The sequence below is a fragment of the Pantherophis guttatus genome, chromosome 7 (assembly GCF_059756535.1).
Source record: "Pantherophis guttatus breed Tessera chromosome 7, ASM5975653v1, whole genome shotgun sequence".
In the NCBI taxonomy this organism is placed as follows: domain Eukaryota; kingdom Metazoa; phylum Chordata; class Lepidosauria; order Squamata; family Colubridae; genus Pantherophis; species Pantherophis guttatus.
The window spans coordinates 85,162,269-85,181,510 of NC_142069.1; the positions used below are offsets into that span (position 1 = coordinate 85,162,269).

At 46.3% G+C, this 19,242-nt stretch overlaps 1 protein-coding gene across 4 annotated transcripts in view; it reads left to right on the forward strand.

Annotated features, from left to right (window-relative positions):
• FAM185A (family with sequence similarity 185 member A) overlaps positions 1-19,242 on the forward strand; it is a 67,647-nt gene that overhangs the window by 47,363 nt on the left and 1,042 nt on the right. For 3 of the 4 annotated variants that reach the window (XM_087873333.1, XM_087873334.1, XM_087873336.1), the window contains 2 exons: positions 3,231-3,329; positions 8,710-8,844. In XM_087873333.1, coding sequence (XP_087729459.1) covers positions 3,231-3,329; positions 8,710-8,844 — 234 coding nt within the window. Of the gene's footprint in view, positions 1-3,230; positions 3,330-8,709; positions 8,845-9,601; positions 10,310-19,242 lie in introns of those variants that run through there. The other variant, XM_087873335.1, reaches the window with a different exon arrangement.

Sequence of the window (19,242 nt, forward strand, 5' to 3'; positions counted from 1 at the left end):
AGCTCCTGTATGACCCAAAAGTTTGAATCTACCTTAATCCAGCTTTTATTGCAGTTTCTAGTAGTAACTAGCACAATCCTGGGCTTCAAAAATTTTAGCATGGGGTTCTCTGCCCGGTTGCTGGGTGGGCGTGGCCATGGTGGGCGTGGCCTAGTCGGCCTCCTGTGCCATGGCAGGGGGGGTGTTTATGCCCTCCCCGGGCTCCGGAGGCTTTTCTCAAACCTCCAGGAGGGTGAAAATGGCCTCCCCAGGCTTCGGTAGGCCCTCTGGAGGCCGGAAATGGGCCCGTTTCCGGCTCTTCCTGAACTTCCGGTAGGCCCGTTTTTCGCCCTCCCCGAGCCTCTGTGCATGCCCTGCACTTACCTGTGTTCAAAATGGGCTGTGTGGGGACTCCTGGGAGGGGAGGGGCGTAGTGGGCAGGGCCAGCCAGAAGTGGGGTTCAGGGGTTCTCCAAACTGCACAGAATCTTAGCTAGAGGTTCTCCCGAACCCCTGAGAACCCCCAGCAGCCCCACCCCCGGCACAATCTTTTGCAAAACAAAACAGAAAAAAAGAAGGAAAAAAATCACCCTTTCTAGCCCAGGTGCATTTTTATTTTGATGAAGAACAGTTTTCCAAAAACCTATTGAAACATTTATGCAATTCAGATGACGTACAAGTATTCCTCGCTTTACAGCCGTTTGTTTAGTGACCGTTCGAAGTTACAGCACCACTGAAAAAAAAATGATTCATGACGACTGTTTTCACACTTTTGTGAGTCCTGGGAGCATCCCCAGGGTCACGTGATCAAAAATTCAGCCGCTTGGCAACTGACTCGTATGTATGACAGGCGCAGTGTCCAGGGACCATGGGATCCCCTTCTGACAAACAAAGCCAATGAGGAGGCCAGATTCACTTAACGACGGTGTTACTAACTTAATAATTACAGCCACTCTTTAACAACTATAGCAAGAAAGACAGTAAAATAGGGCAAAGCTCACTTAACAAATGTCTCACTTAGCAACAGAAATTTTGGGCTCAATTCTACTCATGTTTGCTCATTCCATAAATGGAGAAAATTGTGAAAAAACTACTAACTGCTCATCAGAAGGATGAAAAATTGGGATCATTGGACTTTTTTCTGGTTTCTTATTAATACAGGTAGTCCTCGACTTACGACTACAATTGAGCCCAAAATTTCTGTTGTTAAGCCAGACATTTGTTAAGTGAATTTTGCCCCATTTTACGACCTTTCTTGCCTCAGATGTTAAGTGAATCACTACAGGTGATAAGTTAGTCACATGGTTGTTAAGTGAATCTGGCTTCCCCATGGACTTTGCTTGTCAGAAGGTCGCAAAAGGGATCACATGACCCCAGGACACTGAAACCGTCATAAATATGAATCAGTTGCCAAGCATCTGAATTTTGATCACATGACCACGGGGTTGCTGGAATGATTAATTAATCAATGCTCAGTGATTGATTAATGAAGAATAATAAAATAACTGCATCCAGTTTTCGTTACCATATTATTAAAAAAGATGTAGAGACTCTGGAAAGAGTGCAGAAAAGAGCAACAAAGATGATTAGGGGTCTAGAGGCTGACACATTTGTTGTGGTCCGCCAGCAGCCTGCGGAGCTGGCAGCGGAGTCGGACAGCGATGAGGCTGAGGAAGAACAGGGGCCAGTCCTGGAGGCTGGGGAAGGCCTGGACGAGGGCTCTGCATCGGAGGCAGAGATGGGGCCAGGGCCATCGGGGAGTGATGTGCAGACTTCGGAGCCTCCAGTGGCTGACAGTAGAGAGGCAGAGGAACAGGAGGAGCCTGTTCCTAGTGCATGTATGAGAAGAGCTGCCAGAAGGCAGGAGCAGATAAAGCAGAGAGGACGACTCGGGAGTAAGGCCAAGAGATGATTGGGCCTTCCCATAAGACCAGCAATGGTTCTTGACCACTTTGCTGGAAAATAACGTTGAGAGAATTGCTTCTTGTTTTGCTGTATTTATTTCATGTCGGCGTCTTCTGCTTCTGAACTTTTGCCAAGAAAAGCCTTTGGCAGTTTGCCTAATTATACCAAGGTTGGTGATAAACTGAGGAATGGTGTTTTGAAGAATTTGCTTTAATTTAGTTTGGACTACGCTGAGAATGAGTTAATTCTCAGCTGTTCTAATAAAGTCTGTTTTTTTTCGAACCGTTTGCGTTTAACACTAACTACTTGGGCCTGGGTCACAACAACATTGTCCAGAGAAGGAAGAATAAATCCAGACCATAGAATAAATCCACAAGAGGTATAACACGAAACAATGGCAGAATAACGACTACGTTTCAAATAACAGTGGATTTAATATGTATATTAATATCATATGCATAATGTCAACTCACAAAGCATCCCTGACTTGCTCTCGAGTTGCCATAGGCCGGGGGCGATGGGAAACCGGCAAAATGGCACAGCAGCCAAAGGCAGATACACATTCTATCCTGATCTCTCTCAAGGCTGTATCCCAGGATTAGCTACAGCAGCTGAAGGGGAGTGACCTCTACAACCTGCAAAATTGCTCTGTTGGCGAATGTGATTGATGACATACCCTGGGGGGAGGGAGGAAACAGGGTCATAATTTGAGCATAAATTACGTAGGGTCAGAGCTGGCTTCACTTGGGAATGTGCCGACATGAAGCTCCTAATAAATAACTGGATTTCTTTTGAAGCTTGGCTCGAGACTCATGATTTAATTAGGGCATCCGTTGGAACCCTGACACAATGAACAGTTTCAGGAATTTGGAGTAGGGGTGACATGATAGCAGTCTTCCAATATTTGGGGAGTTGCCCCAAAGAAGAGGGACTCAACCTATTCTCCAAAGCATCAGAAGGCAGGACAAGAAGCAGTTACTGTCCAGTTGTTCCTGCTTTCTTGAAAGAGAAATATATATATATATATATATTTCAAGTTTACATCAAGACGACTGAACATTTTGAGAGCTAAGCTTGGTTACCTTCACTGAATATTTGCAGATGTGCTCGCTCTTGCTTGATGCTTACTGAGTCTCAAACTATCTATTAAAGTTTAAATATAGAAAGAACACACTGTCCTTTTGCCTATTTCCAAACAAAAACCTTCAGGATGTTTTTTTTTTTTTTCTCAAGAGCAAAAAAATTCTAAGGCACTTAGAATGAGCTACACAAAATACACCAATGAATTAATCGACGTTTGCAGAGAGCTGAGTGCTTTTCTGGTTTTTTTTATTATTATTATTTCAGATTCTTCTGAAGGATCTTTAAAAGCCTTTACTTATCGAGGAGAGATAAATGCCTACGTTCTTCGTCAAACTGGGGAAGTAAACCTGGTTTCTCAGGAAGGTTAGTGAGTTAAATAATTTTAAATTTTGGTTTCCTGCTTAAGATGCCCCCCCGCCCCCTGTGATCAGGAGAATAAAAATACCGTATTTTTTGGGAGTATAAGACTCACTGGAGTATAAGACGCACCTTAGTTTTTGGGGAGGAAAATAAAAATTTCTGCCTCTGCCTACCAGGTATTCATCTGGCTAGCGTCCTTAGCCCCTTACATTAGTTTGCTGGTTGTGAGTGCGCCCTCATTGGGGCTGAAAAGCAGCTTCAAAAGCACAGCTGATTGTTGGAGGGAGCTCCAGTGAGTAAAGCAGGCGAAGCGCAGAAGCGGTAAGACAAGGCAGCAGCTGTTCCGGGTTGCCATTTTGGGCTCTGCACCTCACGTTTTCAGCCTCCAAATGCTCCGGTTTGAGAGCCGTTCAAGGCTGCGGGGATTGCCAAAGCACATCGGCGCCGATTGGCGCCCAAAAACACGATGTGCAGAGGCCAAAAATGGGACTTGCGGAGGCCTAAAATGCGATGCGGAGGCCAAAAACGGGACATCCGGAGGCCTAAAATGCGATGCGGAGGCCAAAAACCGGACATGCGGAGGCCTAAAATGTGATGCGCAGAGGCCAAAAACGGGACTTGCTGAGGCCTAAAATGTGATGTGCAGAGGCCAAAAACGGGACTTGTGGAGGCCTAAAATGCAATGCGCAGAAGCCAAAAACGTGATGCGTGGAGGCGACAATCGGTAGCAATCCCCGCAGCCTTGAACGGCTCTCAAACGGAACATTTGGAGGCTGAAAACGCCAGACATGGAGCCAAAAAACGCAAGCCATTGTCTGTGGCAATCTCTGCAGTCAGGAAGAGGACACCCAGAGGCCGAAGGGTGGGGGCCGGCGGGTGGGCGGGGCTACATTTGGAGTATAAGACACACCTAAATTTTCAACCTCTTTTAGGGGGTGGGGAAGTGTGTCTTATACTCCGAAAAATACGGTAATTAAGAATATTGAGCAAGTCCAGAGATAGGATAGGCAACAAAAATGGTGCAAGATCTGAGGGACAGAATGTATCAGGAGAGATTGAGGAAACTGAATACATACAGTCTGGAGGACAGATGGGATAAGGGAGACAGGATTGAAACCTTTAAATATATTAAGGGTGTGAATAATGTTCTAGAACAGGGGTATCAACAGAGGTGTCCTCTGGCCTGCAGGGTGCTTAGATCTGTCCCGCGGGGCTGCCCTGGAAACAGTGAAGGACCAGCCCGCGGTGCTTCTGCCAGAAAAAATGGAGCTCGGGAGGGCTGCGTGCGCTCCCCCCCCACCCCGGAGCTCTGTTTTCACTGGCAGAGGGTTGCAGGAGGCTGTCACAGCCGGAAACAGAGCTCGCAAGAGCCACGCGCGGCCCCCAAGCTCCGTTTTCACCGGCAGAAGGTTGCAGGAGGCTGTCACAGCTGGAAACAGAGTTCACAAGAGCCGCGCGTTGCCCCCTGAGCTCCGTTTTCACCGGCAGAGGGTTGCAGAAGGCTGTCACAGCCGGAAACAGAGCTCGCAAGAGCCGCGCGCGGCCCCCAAGCTCCGTTTTCACCAGCAGAAGGTTGCAGGAGGCCATCACAGCCGGAAACAGAGCTCGCAAGAGCTGTGTGAGGCCCCCTGAGTTCCATTTTCACCGGCAGAGAGTTGCAGGAGGCCGTCACAGCTGGAAACAGAGCTCGCAAGAGCTGTGTGCGGCCTCCCGAGCTCCGTTTACACTGGCAGAGGATTGCAGGAGGCTGTCGCAGCCAAAAACGGAGCTTGGGAGCCCATTTTCACTGGCAGAGCGCTCATGCCACCACAGGCACCCCTGACACAAGTGACGTTGAACCCTGGCCACGACCACCCCAGCCCCCCAAAGTCAAACACAACCCTGATGCAGCCCTCAATGAAATTGACTTTGACACCCCTGTTCTAGAAGACAGCACAAATAGTCCTCAATTTACAAACCGTTCATTTAGTGACCATTCAAAGTTACAATGGCACTGAAAAAAGCGACTTGTGAGCGTTTTTCACACTTACGACCATTGCAGCATCCCCATGATCACGTGATCAAAATTCAGACATCTGGCAACTGATTCATATTTATGACGGTTGCAGCGTGGTATGATTCCCCCCCTTGTGTGACCTTCTGAGAAACAAAGTCAACGGGGGAGCCAGATTCCTTTAACAACTGTGTTACTCACTTTAAAACTCCAGTGACTCATTTAACAACTGTGGCAAGAAATAGCAATAGCACTTAGACTTATATACTGCTTTTACAGCCCTCTCTAAGCGGTTTACAGAGTCAGCTTCTTGCCCCCAACAATCTGGGTCCTTATTTTACCCACCTGTGAAGGGTGGAAGGCTGAGTCAACGTTCAGCCTGTTGACATTCGAACTGCTGGCAGGCGGCAGGCGGCAGAAGTAGCCTGCAGTACTGCACTCTAACCACTGCACCACCACAACTCTAGGTTGTAAAATGGGGCAAAACTCACTTAACTGTCTCATTTAGCAACGGAAATTTGGGGCTCCATTGTGGTTGTAAGTCGAGGACACTTCTGAGGTAACATATCGTCTGTTCCCTAATATCAGCTTCAATTAAATTAGACAAATATTTTCTTGGTTATTATTTTCTCATGAATTTTCAAAGCTAAACTCTCAGGAGAACAGGGAAAATTAACCACTGAGGTTTCAGATTATAAAAAAACCCCGTCAACTTCTGATGTTACATGTCATCTCTTCCAGGGGTGGGCTGCTGGGGGTTTGGGAGAACCTCTAGCTAAGATTCTGTGCAGTTCGGAGAACCCCCAAATCCCACTCCTGGCTGGCCCCGCCCATCCTACCCCGCCACTCCCAGGAGTCCCCACGCGGCCTGTTTTGGATGCAGGTAAGTGCAGGACATGCGCGGAGGCTCAGGGAGGGCGAAAAATGGGCCTACTAGAGTTCAGGAAGGCTGGAAACAGGCCTGTTTCCGGCCTCCAGAGGGCCTCCGGAGCCTGGAGAGGCCGTTTTCGCCCTCCCGGAGGCTCAAAAAAAGCCTCCGGAGCCCGGGGAGGGCAAAAACGCCCCCCCCCCCCTGTGGTGCAGGAAGCCGACTAGGCCACGCTCACCATGGCCACGCCCACCCTGCAACTGGGCAAAGAACCCCTTGCTAAAATTTTTGAAGCCCACCATTGATCTCTTCCCTAATGTTTATCTTCCTGATAGATAGGAGAGTGGATGAATAGGCTGCTATATGCTTCTATGAGTTCTTTCGCCAGCTTTGGTTCTACGTAAATATGGAGCAAACTCTTAGCCAGAGTTTCTTGGCTGGATTACTTAGTATTTCCAAGCCAGAGCTTGGGGGAGTCTGAAGTTGAAGCCAAGAGGCAGGACCTTCCTTTCCTTAAAAATGCACACTCAGTACTTTGTGCTTACAGGAAACCCAGAGATGCTTGCCATGTGAACACTCGGCTGTGACTGTAGAGATTGTCCATCATCCACATCATGGGTGCCCCAAAGCTGCTTTTTCAGGAGGCAATTGGACTTTCCTGTTTTTTTCTTATTTTGAAGACGTTTCGCTTCTCATCCAAGAAGCTTCTTCAGCTCTGACAGGATAGTGGACACCATTCCAAATTGGAAGTTCATCCCAAATTGCATAGCTAAAAAGTCTGTAGAGATTCTCAGTCATCCAGGTCTGGAAAAAGCACCTTTGTGACCTGGATGAACTGAGAATCTCTACAGACTTTTTAGCTATACAATTTGGGATGAACACCCTTTCAATGATGTGGGAGGAGGAATGGATTTCCAGAGGAAAAATTGCAGACTGCAGGAACCATTTGCACTACTCTGAGGACACTGATAAACCTCCAAGTGGCCTCAACGACCCTCTAAAAGGATGCAAATGACCAGCTGTCTGCAAGGAATATAACTCCTTCCGTTCCTCACCATTCTGCTAGAGCTGGAGAAGCTTCTTGGATGAGAAGCGAAACGTCTTCAAAAGAAAAAACAAGAAAGTCCATTTGCCTCCTGAATTAAAGCAACTTTGGGACACTCTGTGTGTGAGACAGAGAAAGATCAAGGAGAAGATGTCTTCTTGAGTTTTGCCCCATTTTACGACCTTTCTTGCTTCGGTTGTTAAGTGAATCGCTGCAGTTGTTAAGTTTTTAACTCGGTTGTTAAGGGAATCTGGCTTCCCCATGGACTTTGCTTGTTGGAAGGTCGCGAAAGGGGATCACGTGACCCCGGGACACAACAACAGTCGTAAATATGAGTCAGTTGCCAAGCGTCTGAATTTTGATCGCGTGACCAAAATTCGGGGTTGCTGCAAACGTCATAACTGTGAAAAACGATCCTAAGTCACTTTTTTTCAGTGCCGGTCACTAAATGAACCCTTGTAAGTTGAGGACTACCTCTATTTATGACGGTTTGCAGTGTGTCCCGGGGTCACGTGATCCTCTTTCGTGACCATCTGACAGGCAAAGTCAATGGGGAAACCCGATTCACTCACTGTTCTGACCTAGGCTTCCTGACACGGTAAAAAACACATCACACGGCCCGTGATGAGTCACAAAGAGTTGGTAAAGAGTCCGACAGAAGTCTGCCACAGTCCTTCGGGATAAGGCTGATAAGCACCCACCTTTATCTCCCTTGACACGCTGCCAAAGGCCTAATTGGCAATTAGCTTTGCAAGGCCAGACGGAGCACAGAGTCAAAACGGAGCTTCAGAATTTAAACCAACCAGCACGAACAAAGTTGCTTCCTGTAAAGGCTCACGTGCCTTTGCTTCTCCTTTATGTCTTATGGGAGGGGCCAATCATCTCCAAGTCCTACTCTTGAGTTGCCCCTTTTGTCTTAACTGTTCTTGCCTTCTGGCAGCTCTGCGCATGCGCGCACTGGGAACAGGCTCCCTCTGTTCCTCTTCCTCGCTGATGTCAGACTCTGGAGCCTCCAGAGTCAGCACATAATTCCCAGATGGCCCTGGTCTCATCTCTGCCTCCGACGCAGAGCCCTCATCCGAGCCTTCCCCAGACTCCAGGACTGTCCCATGTTCCTCCCCAGCCTCCTCAGTGTCCGACTCTGCTGCCAGCTCTGCAGGCTGCCAGCAGACCACAACACTTACCGACCGTGTTACTAACCTGCAGTGATTCACTTAAGAACGGAGGCAAGAAAAGTCATAAACAGGGGGCAAAACTCACTTAACAAAGGTCTCGCTTAGCAATAGAGATTTCGGGCTCCATTGTGGTCATATGTTGAGGACTACCTATATTCTTCAGTCAGGTTTTAGTGCCGCGGGCACGTAGAAAAGCAATTTCCACCAACAATAATCATGTTAGCAAAGAGGGTCATTCTGCGGTTGAAAGAATTTGCTTGTTGTATGTTTAATGGGAATCCTTTCCCTGCTCTCCGTAACAGGTTCCATTACTCTCAAGGTACCTGCAACTCTTCAAGCTTCCCTGAAATTGTCTGGAACGAAGGTGGAAGTCAGTCCAGAGATCCAACTGCAGGATATCCAGACTGTCTCGAGAGAAAATCATGTCACAGTGACGGGTGAGATTTGTTTGATGACATCTGCTGAAAATAAATCACGTTTTCCAATGAAGCAAATTTTCTACAATGGGTGGGCTGCCTAATGTTTACTGAACAAGCCAGCATCATAACCCTTTTTTTTTCATCTTGGCCTGTTGAAACTAATCAGAGTTCTTGAATTCAGATGTGTTTGTGAATTCTGGTTAGTTTCAGCTCAGAAACAATGTTTTTGGTCTTCAAGTTCTTGAGGGTTAAAGCAGAAGAGACATAAAATAATAGAAGAATGGAATCGAATGGAATGGAATAGAAATAAAAATAATAAAAATAGGAATAGGAATAGGAATAGGAATAGAATGAATAGAATAGAAATAGAATTTAAACGAATGGAATGGAATGGAATGGAATTTGAATTTGAATGAATAGAATAAATAGAATAGAAATAGAATTCGAATGAATAGAATAGAACAGAATGAAACAAAACAAATAGAATAGAATAGAATAGAATAGAATAGAATAGAATAGAATAGAATAGAATAGAATAGAATAGAATAGGTTTCATTATTTTTCCATCTCAAGCACTAAGTCCAAAAGCGGTTTCCAAATAAGAAACAAAAATAATTATGTTCTTTTCTATAATCAAAGCAGTCAATTTGGCCATCTCTGCTAACTCCGTTAATTTTTGCAGTCACGCACATAAATTTCCTCAGGAAAATTTGAAATATGTTCGCATTTGTAATATGGAAGAGAATCAAATGTTTTCTTGCTTTGTTTAATGCAGGTGTGTCCATCCCACACACTACAGGCCGCAGATACCACAGGACAGCTAATAATGCAGCCCCCACAAGATCGTAAACTTTTAACTTCATTATGTGATTTTTAGCAATAGTTACTAGATTATATATTTTATATTTGGCCCAAGACAATTCCTCTTCACTCAGTGCAGCTCAGACAAGCCAAAAAGGTTGAACATGCCTGGTTTAATTAAATATCTCTCTCCTTCCCTCTCTCCCTCCCCCTCCCCTCTCTCTCCCTCTCCCTCTCCCTCCCTTTCTTGAGTGAGATTGAGAGAGAAAGAGAGAGAAAGAGAGGGGGGATTGAGAGAGAGAGGTTGAGAGACAGTGATTCAGTGAGAAAAAGATTGAGAGAGAGACAGAGGGAGAAAGAGATTTAGAAAGGGAGTGATTGAGAGAGAGATTGAGAGAGAGAAAGATTGAGAGAGAGAGAAAGGTTGAGAAAAAGAGAGAGAGAGATTGAGAGAGCCAGATTGAGAGAGAGAGAGAAAGAGAGAAATGGAGAGAGAAATTGAGAGAGAGAGACAGAGAAATTGAGAAAGAGAGAGAGAGAGATTGAGAGGGAGACAATTGAGAGAAAGAGAGAGATTGAGAGAGAGAAAGAAAGAAATAGAGAGAGAAATTGAGAGAGACAGAGACAGGAAAATTGAGAAAAAGAGAGAGAGATTGAGAGAGAGAGAGACAATTGAGAGAAAGAGAGAAATTGAGAGAGAAATTGAGAGAGAGACAGATTGAGAAAAAGAGAAATGGAGAGAGAAATTGAGAGAGACAGAGAAATTGAGAAAAAGAGAGACAGATTGAGAGAGAGACTGAGAGAGAGAGAGAAATAGAGAGAGAAATTGAGAAAAAGAGAGACAGATTTAGGGAGAGAGATTGAGAGAGACAGATTGAGAGAAAGAGAGGGGGATTGAGAGAGAAAGAAATTGAGAAAAAGAGAGCGAGCGAGCAAAACCACACACATTGACCAAAGCAAGTCTGTCCATATATCTTTAACATGACGTATCTCTCTGCTCTTCAATTTAGACTTCTCATCCAAATCATGTCCGGTTTCGTATTATCTAAAAACTTTGGCCGGACTTGCAAGCCACTTCATTTCCATGCTCCAAATGGAGCCCGTTAGACCGAAGTCTACATAGCTCCGAATAAAATAAGTTGACCTTGCTTGTCACGGTTAAGGAATGTCCTTGTTAATGGCGAGGAAGCCTACTTGGCTGACGGGTGATTTTATTTTATTTTAATAAGAATGGCCTTGACTGTGCAGCTGATTAGGTTGTGCTGTTCGTATTCGCAGAAAGAAAGCCCATAGTCAGAAAGTTTATTTTGGAAGTGTAAAAAAATAAACCACCAGCAGCAACATGGGTCTTTCTTGAGGATTTGGGACAGAGGGTGGGGGGCTTCCCAAATAGGAAACGAATCAGGCCCATCTGGCATTTATTTTCCACGACAAGAATAGTGTTAGAATAGTGGAAATGCACGTTATTTCCATAGCAAGGAAGATAAAGCAGGAATGGTTCAATGGATTGCTTTATTTAAAGAGGAAAATACCGTATTTTTCGGAGTATAAGACGCACCTTTTTCCCCCCTAAAAGGGGGTGAAAATTTAGGTGCGTCTTATAAGAACATGAAATACAAAAATTAAAAACAATTAAAACATATATAAATTTGGCCCCAAAATTAAAAATCACAAACCAATTAAAACATTTAAAATTTCTTCTTAAACCAGCCCGGCTTGCTGGAAAAAATGGGTTTTAAGGGCACGGCGGAAGGCACTGAGGTCTTGGATTCTCCTTATCTCTGGGGGCAACTGATTCCAGAGGGTAGGGTATATAATAAAATAAAAAGGATACCAAAAAAAAAGAATAGTGTGGAAGACTGTAAACTCCCCATTTGAACCTGGAGAGAAGTTGCATAAGCAACACTTTGGTTTGCCAGTTCTGTGCGGGGCGAATTTAAGTTCACCCAGCACAGAAAATGTGAGTGCGTGCGCCCGGCCTTCCACGCATGTGCCCAGACTCAAAAATATGCCTAAATAGGACGGCATAGAGGCGGGGCGGGGGGTGGCCCCACCCATGATTTCCACTACCGGTTCGAGTGAACTGGTCCGAACCGGCTGAATACCACCTCTTGTGCTCACATAGTCAGCCAGATATTTAGACTCGATGTGGCATTATTGTCTACCTGTCGAATCAAAAATCAAATTTATTACAGTCAAAGACCAGAAACCTTTCCACTTGTTGAATATGTTCCAAGGATCTGGAATAGGTAGATTTGTTGTTTAAAATATTAGATGTTGATACGTTTGTTTGTTTTTTTAATTTGATTTATATGCCGCCCTTCTCCGGAGACTCAGGGCGGCTTACAATGCGTTAAGCAATAGCCTTCATACTTTTTTGTATATTTATACAAAGTCAGCTTATTGCCCCCACAAACTGGGTCCTCAATTTACCTACCTTAGAAAGGATGGAAGGCTGAGTCAACCTTGAGCCTTGGCGAGATTCGAACCTGCAGTAATTGCAGGCAGCTGAATGATAATAACAGGCTATTAGTCTGCTGCGCCACCAGGCTCCTTTTGTTCTTAAGGCTTGCGCAGCTATAGAAAAGACACACTTGTTCTGACCCAGCTCCCCAAACATGACAAACCGTCTGAAGTTAACTCAAAGATTCCTTTATTAGGAGCGCCAGCAGCCCCGGCAAGAAGTTTCTCTCTCACCACAGCCTAACAAGTCTGTTCGGCAGGAAGATGAATAGTTGTTTGCCACATCTATTCGTCTCCGCCCCCTGCCTTTTATCCCCAGAGCTAGAGTGGGGCTTCTCTAGCAGTGGTGGCTCTTCCGTCCCGAGGACCGGCCCATAGATTTCCACTGCTCTCCTCTCCTCTGCCTTCTGCGCATCCGTGCGTCAGGCACTGGACCCAGCTGTTCCTCCTCTTCCTCATCAGCCACTCCAGACTTGGGGGCTGTTGACTCTCCATCTGAGGGCTGACGGACAGCCCAGGCTCCTACTTTGTCTCTCTCTCTCTCTCTCTCTGACAGCTCCATTCCCTCTTCCCCCGCGGAGCTCTCCGGTTGCCGGGATCCTGACCATGACTCCCATGCCTCCTCCCCCTCCTCTGATTTGGCTGTTGGAGGGGCCGGTGACCAGCAGGCCACCACAACACTTTTCAGTGTGTTATTGATAATAAGAAAATGCTTTATCAGGGGTCCTTCATGCCATTATCCATTTGGTGAGTTGGTCCCTTTGTGTGAGAAATAAGGTATTAGGAAGAGCGTTTTCTTCCCAAATTTAGAATCTTGTTCATTTACCTTTGTAGATTCAGCCTGTCTCCCATTCTTTGGTTTTTAACAGGGTGGATTTGATTTAAATCGAGTTGATTTAAATCACAATTTAAATCATGATTTAAATCACTAGTAAAAAGGCTTGATTTAAATCAGCTCGATTTAAACCATAATTGTTAAAGAGCAACTGTCATCTCTGCTACTCCTTTGACCCACTGTTGACTCACCGATGGTCCCAGTGTTGCAGAATGTACAGCCTCCTGCTCCATAACTAAGCTCCATTTCATGCTGAATAAACTAAATTATTTATGTATCTTAAATAGAAAACAATCTAGCGATAGATTTTTACCCCAAAAGTTTTTTATTAAAATAAATTCGATAAAAATCAAAAAAATCCGATTTAAATTTTAAATTTATTTTTTTTAAAAAATCATTGATTTTTATCCACCCTGGTTTTTAAGCATTGTATGAAACCTTCAGACTTCTAATACTGTTGCCTGAAGATTGAAATGTTTTCAATTTTTGTAAGGTTTTTTTTTTTTTTTAAGATATTCACTTAGGCTTTGGTTATGTTTTGGTAGGAAGACATTGAGTACATAAAATAAATTAATTGTAGCGGAAAACAGCTGTTTACATCTGGAAAACTCTGGGCCGAAATGGGGGGGGGAAGAGGTTTGCTTCAGCTTTTACTGTAAGCTCATATTAAAAGGTACGGAATTAATCATCATCATGTTACAGTGTTTACTACTTGCACACTCCCACATAAATAATTGGTCTATAACTCTGTTGTTAGTGTAAAAAAAAAAAAAAAAAGCTGCATAGAGAGTTTACCTATATGCAGAGGTGGGTTTCAGCAGGTTCTGACCAGTTCTGGAGAACCAGTAGCGGAAATTTTGAGTAGTTCGGAGAACCGGTAGTAAAAATTCTGACTGGCCCCGCAGTCATCTATTCTCTGCCTCCCAAGTCCCAGCTGATCAGGAGGAAATGGGGATTTTGCAGTGACCTTCCCCTGGATTGGGGAGGGAATGGAGATTTTACAGTATCCTTCCCCTGCCACGCCCACCAAGCCACACCCACAGAACCAGTAGTAAAAAATTTTGAAACCCACCACTGCCTATATCCGTGATGGTGAACATATGGCACGCGTGCCACAGGTGGCACGCAGAGCCATATCTGTGGGCACGCCAGCGTTGCCCTAGCTCAGCTCCAGCACACATGCGCATGCAGGCCAGCTGATTTTCGGGCCTTCTGGGCCCACCGGAAGTCAGGAAATGGGCCGTTTCCGGCCTCCAGAGGGCCTCCGGGGGGGGGTTGGGGAAGGGTTTTTGCCCTTCCCAGGCTCCTAGAAAAGCTCTGGAGCCTGGGGAGGTGAAAAACGGGCTTTCCGGTCCCACTGTGCCATCGCGTACCAATAGCAGGGAGAGCGCGGGGGGGTCACATGCACAGTGGGGTGGGGTGCACTGAATTATGGGTGTGGGCACATGCACGTGCGACACCCCTGCGCTCCCCCCGCTTTTGGCACGCGATGGCAAAAAGGTTAGCCATCCCTAGCCTATATGATCAATGGAAGTCCAACAACTGCTAACGGCTACATTTATTTTGACATTAGGTCAAAGTCTAGTCGCATTTTTTTACTGAACCACCTCAAAGATAGGGAACAAAGGATGTAACATGCTCTCTGCAACATACCCGTTGCGGTATCCTAGCTCAACAATGGAGTCCAGGTTAAAGCAAATACAGAACAGAGAGGGTTGCACGTTCACTCCAGCAAAGGTTTGTGCAACCCTCTCCGGCCGGGGAGCATAACCGCTTCCTGGCTCGCGTATTTCTTACCGCGCCCACTTCCCCACCGGTAGATCTCCATGAGTGAGAAGCTGCGCGCTCCTCCGGTCCTCCTGGGGCAGCTCGCCACCCCGCTGGCAGCTTCTCCTCCTGGTTGCTCCAGGAGCAGCCTGTCTGTTACCCGGCGAGAACGGCCTGCCACCACAGCCTGCTCTCTCTGTCCCGGCAGTTGCTCCTGGTGCTGCCAGAGAAGCAGCGGCACGAGAACCGCTCTTGCTGGGGGCAAGGGGGTGGCGGTGGCAGGAGCAGCAGGCCAGGGCTTCCCTCCCTCCCTCCCTCCAGAGGCCTGGGGCTATGCCAGACGTCTGCTCGGGCGAGGAGACAAGGAAGCCCCGGACGGTCCATCCTTGCCACCACCGCCCCCTCGCCCTTGGCGGCAGCGGTTCTCATACAGGAGCAGCTGGAAGGGGAGAGGGGATGGCAGCAGGCTGCGGCAGCAGACAGTTCGAGCCGGCTAAGAGGCAACGTTCCTCCTCCTGCCAGCCTCGAGCTCAGATCCGGGCAGCGTCCCCCCCAGCCATACCTGGCTTCTCCCTGCGGCAGCCCATGTGGATCCCAGGCAGCGCAACTTCGGGGCTTTTCCTCATGGTGGCGGTGACGAGGCAGGCAGGCAGCCAGGTGCATGGGAGCGACTGGCGGCAGCGCTCCTGGCTGGCACAGGGTGGAGTTCCGGGGCTGCATGCGGGCAATGACGGTGGGCGGGGTAAGCAAGCCGCGACCGGGCCGGGAACCGGTTCGGGGGCGTGGCCAGCCAATCTTATTACCGGTTCTCCGAACTACTAAATTTTTTTACTACCGGTTCTTGCGAACCGGTGCGAACCGGGAGCAATCCACCACTGTGTTCTTTGGCTGCTGTGCCATTTCGCCAGTTTCCCATCCCCCCCGGCCTATGGCAACTCGAGAGCAGGCCAGGGATGCTTTGCGAGTTGACGTTATGCATATGATATAAATATGCATATTAAATCCACTGTTATTTGAAACGTATCCTGCCATTGTTCCTCGTTATACCTCTTGTGGATTTATTCTATGGCCTGAGAGTGATGTATGTTTTCCTTCTCTGGACTATGTCCATGATCTAATACTGTACAGTCAGGGGAGATGAATAATTTTCAACTCGACATTCCAGAGAGAGGTGAAATTGCCGAACGAAGAGCTTTTCCCATAAATCATGTTAGCTAAGTGTTTTTACACACCACCGCAAATGTCTTTCCAACTTTTTTTTTTACTCGTTTAAACAAAGCTTTGCTGGGGTCCTCTCGAACCCGGTTCAGTTTGCTTATAGCCCTTGTATTCTAAATCCAGAAGCCGAAAATAGATCCTGGGAAAAAAAACCCAGTGATAACCACCACAGAAATAAGCCCTTGGATTCCAGCTTGCATGGAGCGGGACAGACCTTCATTTTTCATTTCAGGAAACAGCTGCTTAAGCTGTCTTAAAGCTCTCGAAGATGGTTAGAACGAGGTTGGAAAAAGTGCTGTAAAAACGTTGCCGAGTAGCTTAGAAGAAGGCATGACAGGAGCAAGGCGTGAATATTCAGAGAGAATACAGGTGTTCCTCGACTTACGACCATGATGGAGCCCAAAATTTATGTTGCTAAGCGAGACATACCTGAATTGAGTTTTGCTCTGTTGGAAATGTCCTTCTGGGTTCAGTTCCAAGTGGGGAAAAAGACACCGGATTCATGGAAGTTGCTTGGAAAGAAGGTTTATCGATGAACAGGATCACACGGCTTGAGATCCTGGGCAGAAAAATGGCAGAGGTGTTGAGAGTGCCTGGGTTTTACGCCCTCTCTGGGCTTTCGAATTTGAGCTTGTATTCTGATTGGTTTGTCAGACTCCCATGGGGCCATGCAGGGGTAACTTTATAGGTTGTCTGTGTCCCGGGCTTGGTTGACTCTTGCTGGGTGATGATGTAATGTAAATTCCTACTATGGCTCTGCCTGAAGGAGGTAGATCTTGGTTATGTAGAATAGACTGGCCCAGGCCTTAAAGGTGTGGGGAGGCTGACTTTCTGCCTCCCTTTTAGGGGAAATATTCTGCCCTTTTAATATTTCCTCAAATATCTCATTTTCTTAGGAGAGGGGTGGGTGCTAACTTCCTACAGCTCCATTGTATGACCTTTCCTGCCACGGTTGTTAAGTGAATCATTCCAGTCGTTGACTTAGTTAACACTGTGAGCCTGGCTTCCCCATTGACTTCCCCATTGACCTTGCTGGTTAGAAGGTCTTCAATGTGAATTAGTTGCCAACTGTCTGAAGCAGTGGTGAAATTTGTTACTACCGGTTCTGTGGGCGTTGCTTGGTGGGGGGTGGGGGAATGTGACTGGGTGGGTGTGGCCAACTTTTCTTTTTTTTTTTACTTTTAAAAGCATTTTTTCTACAACCTCTTTGGTTGTAGAAAAAAATGCTTTTAAAAGCCTCTGACGATCCCAGCTGAGTTGCCTGATCGTCAGAGGCTTTTAAAAGCGTTTTTTTCTATCAAAGGCTCTGACAATCAGGCAACTCAGCTGGGATCGTGAGAGCCTTTTAAAAGCATTTTTTATAACCTCTTCAGCCGAAGTGGTTGTAGAAAAAAATGCTTTTAAAAGGCTCTGACGATCCCAGCTGAGTTGCCTGATCGTCAGAGGCTTTTAAAAGCGTTTTTTTCTATCAAAGGCTCTGACAATCAGGCAACTCAGCTGGGATCGTGAGAGCCTTTTAAAAGCATTTTTTATAACCTCTTCAGCCGAAGTGGTTGTAGAAAAAAATGCTTTTAAAAGGCTCTGACGATCCCAGCTGAGTTGCCTGATCGTCAGAGGCTTTTAAAAGCATTTTTTTTCTACCGAAGGCTCTGACAATCAGGCAACTCAGCTGGGATCGTCAGAGCCTTTTAAAAGCATTTTTTTCTACAACCACTTCGGCCGAAGTGGTTGTAGAAAAAAAATGCTTTTAAAAGGCTCTGACGATCCCAGCTGAGCCGTGCGATCATCAGAGGCTTTTTTATTTACTTTTAAAAGCATTTTTTCGGCGGAAGAAAAATGCTTTTAAAAGAAAAAAAAAAGCCTCTGATGATCGTGCTGCTCAGCTGGGCATGGGGGGGGCGCAGGGATTTTTGCTACCGGTTCTCCGAACCACCCGCCGCCATCGCTACCGGATCGGGTGATCCGGTCCAAACCAGGAGCATTTCACCCCTGGACTGAAGTTTTCATCCACCAGCAGCAACAGCAACGTAGCTGAAAATCTGTACACATTCAAAAAAGAAAAATTCCTTCTGCTCTAGTAAATATTTTGTTTTGTCAATGGAAGTAGTATTCTTATTTTTTTTTTTCTTTCAACCAGAAGACAGTAATTGATCTGTTCTCAGCGATTGCTGCATTCGCGGATTGTAGTTCAACGCCCTCCGTCATTTTCAAAATGTTTTGGACTGTTGAGAGTTCCCTGCAAACAAGAACCCAACAGACGTAATCTGGTCACCCAATCGGATCGAAGCGTTTAAATATTTTCTGGATAGAAATTCAGCTGTTCCCATTTAAAAAGTGAGGACTTGGTGATGTTTACTTCCATGGCAGCTGGAAGTTCTTAAATACTCCTAAAAATTGCTTCCAGTTTATCCCAATGGTGAAACGTCCCCTGTTTTAATTATGTTTCAAAACTGAGAGTTCTGTTTCATTTCACATACCATATGCAGGTAGTCCTCGACTTACAACAGTTCATTTAGTGACTGTTTGGAATTGCAACGGCAACGGGAAAAAAAAGGGACATGACTATTTTTCATAGTCACGTGATCATGATTCAACTGCTTGGCCACTGACTCATATTTATGACCGGTTGCAGTGTCCCTGTTGTGGCCTGTACGCGGCCTGTGCAGATTGTAGCTGATTCAGACAGCGAGGAGGCTGGTGTGGTGCTGCACCAGCAGCCTGTGCAGCTGGCACCCAAGTCGGACAACGAGGACGCTGGAGAAGATGTGGTGCCAGAGGTGGGGATTCAGCCAGGGCCTTCAGAACCTCCAGAAGCTCCTTTAAGTGAAGAGGACGAAGAGGAAGACCTCTTCTCGATGCACGGGCGCGCAGAGCTGCCAAAAGGCAGGAGTGGCTCCTCAGGAGGAGGTCTCCTCGAGAGTAAGGCTTGGGGCTAATTGGCCACTCCCTTAGCCTATTTAAGGAGGAACGCCGACAGGCAATTTGCAGGGAACAACTTCGTTCATATACCTTCGTGTCTTGTCTTGCTTATCTTATCAGCTTCCTGCAAATTGCTTCTGGGCATTCTGCCAACCACAGTAAGCTTTCAGTATTATTCTTTGAATTCTTGGCAGCTGTTAATGCAGTTAATTAACAGCTGTTGTTGTTAAAGACTTGCTTATTCAGTAAACTAAGATTTGAACGGACTTTGTGTGTGCTGCGTTCTTTGGGGTCCGTAGCTGGGGCAGAACAGTCCCTGGGTCACGTCATCCCCTTTTGCGACCTTCTGACAAACTAAGTCAATGGGGGAAGCCAGATTCACTTAACGACCGTGTTACTATCTTAACAATTGC